This window comes from Aplysia californica, unplaced genomic scaffold (assembly GCF_000002075.1).
Source record: "Aplysia californica isolate F4 #8 unplaced genomic scaffold, AplCal3.0 scaffold01141, whole genome shotgun sequence".
Classification (NCBI taxonomy): domain Eukaryota; kingdom Metazoa; phylum Mollusca; class Gastropoda; order Aplysiida; family Aplysiidae; genus Aplysia; species Aplysia californica.
In genome coordinates this window covers 140584-143537 of record NW_004798411.1, presented here as the reverse complement: position 1 = coordinate 143537, position 2954 = coordinate 140584, and the positions used below count along the sequence as shown (strand labels likewise).

At 39.8% G+C, this 2954-nt stretch overlaps 1 protein-coding gene across 1 annotated transcript in view; it reads left to right on the top strand.

Moving 5' to 3' along the window:
• LOC101864664 (meiosis-specific nuclear structural protein 1) overlaps positions 1-2920 on the top strand; it is a gene marked incomplete in the record, with an annotated part of 11701 nt that extends 8781 nt beyond the window's left edge. The window contains 4 exon segments of the mRNA XM_013090100.2: positions 66-173; positions 1147-1269; positions 2007-2267; positions 2731-2920. Coding sequence (XP_012945554.1) covers positions 66-173; positions 1147-1269; positions 2007-2267; positions 2731-2841 — 603 coding nt within the window.
• Between the last annotated feature and the right edge of the window lie 34 nt (positions 2921-2954).

The window sequence follows — 2954 nt, the reverse complement described above, 5'->3', positions numbered from 1 at the left end:
CTCTCTCTCTCTCTTTCTCTCTCTCTCACTCACTCTCTCACTCCCTGTATTTTTCCCTTCCCCAGCTCTCCAAAGACATTGCGCGCAAAGAAGCCGAGCGCGCAGAGATGGAGAGAGTGCGGATGGAGCTGGTCCTGGAGGAACAGGAGGAAAGGGAACGACAGAGGGAGATGGTGAGTAGATTCATGCCTCTCTCATGCTCTCACAAAACGGCGTAAACGTGAGACTGTGTGTTTGAGAAAAATCAATATATTAGGAGATAACATATTTATAAACAGTTATTATTTATTTATAAATTTTGTTATTATTTTTTATTGTCTTACCATTTGTTTATTTTTATTTTCTTTTAATATACCTTGTTTACATTTTTGTTTAATATGATTGATAATTTTTTTTCTTTTATAATAATTCAATTATTATTATTTATTACAAGTATTAATTAATTTCCTTTATTATAATCCATTTATTATTATTTTCTATTGTGATTTATTCATAATTAGTTATTTCTTTTGTAATACTTCAATTATTGTTATATATTGTAATTTGTTTATTGCAAGTATGAATTAATTTCTTTTTATTTGTAATTCATTCATCAGTATTTTTTAAATTATGATTTATGTATCACTCATGTTAATTTTTTTCTTATATTATAATTTATTTATTATTATTTATTTACTATTTTCTTTTATTGTTATTTTTTAAATTAATATTTCTTGTTATGACTTGTTCATTATTAATTATTTTATCTTATAATAATTCAATCTTTATTAATATTCATTATAATGTATTTATTGCATGTATGAATTCTTTTCTTTTCTTATAAATTGATTTATCACTATTTTTTATTATAATAAAATTATGTATTACTCTTATTAATTTTTGTTGTTGGTTATAATTTATTTATGATTATTTATTTACTATTTTCTTTTATTGTTATTTATTTAGTATTATTCCTTATTATGATCTATTTATTATTAATTATTTTTTCTTTTATAATAACTATTATTATTTTTTAAATTGTAATTATTCATCGCAAGTATTAACTATTTTCTTTTTTTATCTTTTATTTATTACAATTTATTTACTATTTTCTTTTATTGTTATTTATTATTATTATGATTTATTCGTGACCTATTTGCTGGGCAGGCGGAGCTGGAGCGCCAGATGAGGCAGAAGATCGAGATGCAGATGACCCACGCTCAGCAGATGCACTACAAGGCTCTCAGGGTGGAGGCAGAGAAGGAGGAGGAGGAGCAGTTCCGCAAACAGGTGGCTCACACACACACTGACAGACGCACACACATACACATGCACTGGGAGTCACACACTTACACACTGGGAGATGCACACACACACACACTAGCAGACGCACACACACTGGCAGACACACATATTTACACACACTGGGAGACACACATATTTACACACACTGGGAGACACACACACACACACTCACTCTCCTATTTTCACACTCACCTACATCCACAAGACTTATAGATATATTATGTTGTGTTTATTCATTTCTTTAATCTTTCTTTCTATCTATCTTGTCTCTCTTTCCTAATTAAGTATTTTATCTCTTTCCATCTCTCTTTTTTTTTCTCTCTCTCTCTCTCTCTCTCTCACACACACACACACACACACACACACACACACACACACACACACACACACTCACTGTCTCTCTCTCCCTCTCTCTCTCCCTCTCTCTACCTTTCACTTTTTCTTATCCTACCTACTACTAGTACTACACCCCTCTCTCTGTCTTTGTCTCTCATTCCCTCTTTTCTATTTTTTTCCACTTCTCTGTTTCTTTTTTACCTTTGACCCCAACCTTGACTGTTGACTTTCTTGTTGACTGTTACCATTGACCTTTGACGTCCACATTGACCTCTACCCCTGACTGTTGACCCATGACATTGACCTTTACCCCGGATTTCTGCTCCCCCCACCCTGACCTTTGATCTCAACCCTCTCCCTGCTGACCTCTGACCTCTGACCCTCAGATGCTGGCCAAGTTTGCAGAAGACGACCGCATCGAGCAGATGAACGCCCAGAAGCGCCGCATGAAGCAGCAGGAGCACCAGCGGGCCGTGGAGAAACTTCTGGAGGACCGGAGGGCGCAGTTTGCCCGCGAGAGGGAGCAGGAGGTGGAGGCCAGGAGGGAGGAGGACAGGCTAGAACAGTTCAGGAGGCAGATCATAGAGGAGGAACGACAGAAGCTGCTGAGGGAACACGCCACCAAGCTGTTGGGCTATCTGCCCAGGGTGAGTTGTACTTCTATCTGTCTGTCTGTCTGTCTGTCTGTCTGTCTGTCCGTCCGTCCATCCGTCCGTCTGTCCATCTGTCTGTCTGTCTCTCTGTCTCTCTGTCTGTTTGTCTGTCTGTCTCTCTCTCTCTCTCCCTCTCTCTCTCTCTGTATCTCTCTCTCTCTCTCTCCCTCTCTCTCTCTCTCTCTCTCTCTCTCTCTCTCTCTCTCTCTGTCTCTCTCTCTCTCTCTCTCTCTCTACCTTTATCTTTTTCCCCCCTCTATCTCTGTCTGTCTCTCTCTCTGTCCCTCTGTCTCTCTCTCTCTCGCTCTCCTTCCCTCCCTCCCTCTCTCCTATTATCTCTCTGGTCTGTACTCCTCTCAAATTCCTCTTGTATTCCTCCTGGACTAACTCATTCCGTCTGTCACTCTCCCTCTCTCCCTCCCACTCACCCTCTTTATACCTCTGTTCTGTCGTTCAGGGAGTGATCAGAGACGAACAAGACCTGGCCCTGTTGGGCCCCGAGTTCCGAGAGGCCTACTCCCAGAGACAGCTGGATCCCTTCGACGAGACGGCCTGGGAGACCAAGTAGGAGGCTGGCTGCTCTACGAGACCACCTGGGGTACCAAATTGGAGGCTGGCTGTTTTATGAGACCGCCTGGGGAAGGAAAAGGAGGGGAAGGGAGGCTAGCCTTCTAATGGTGT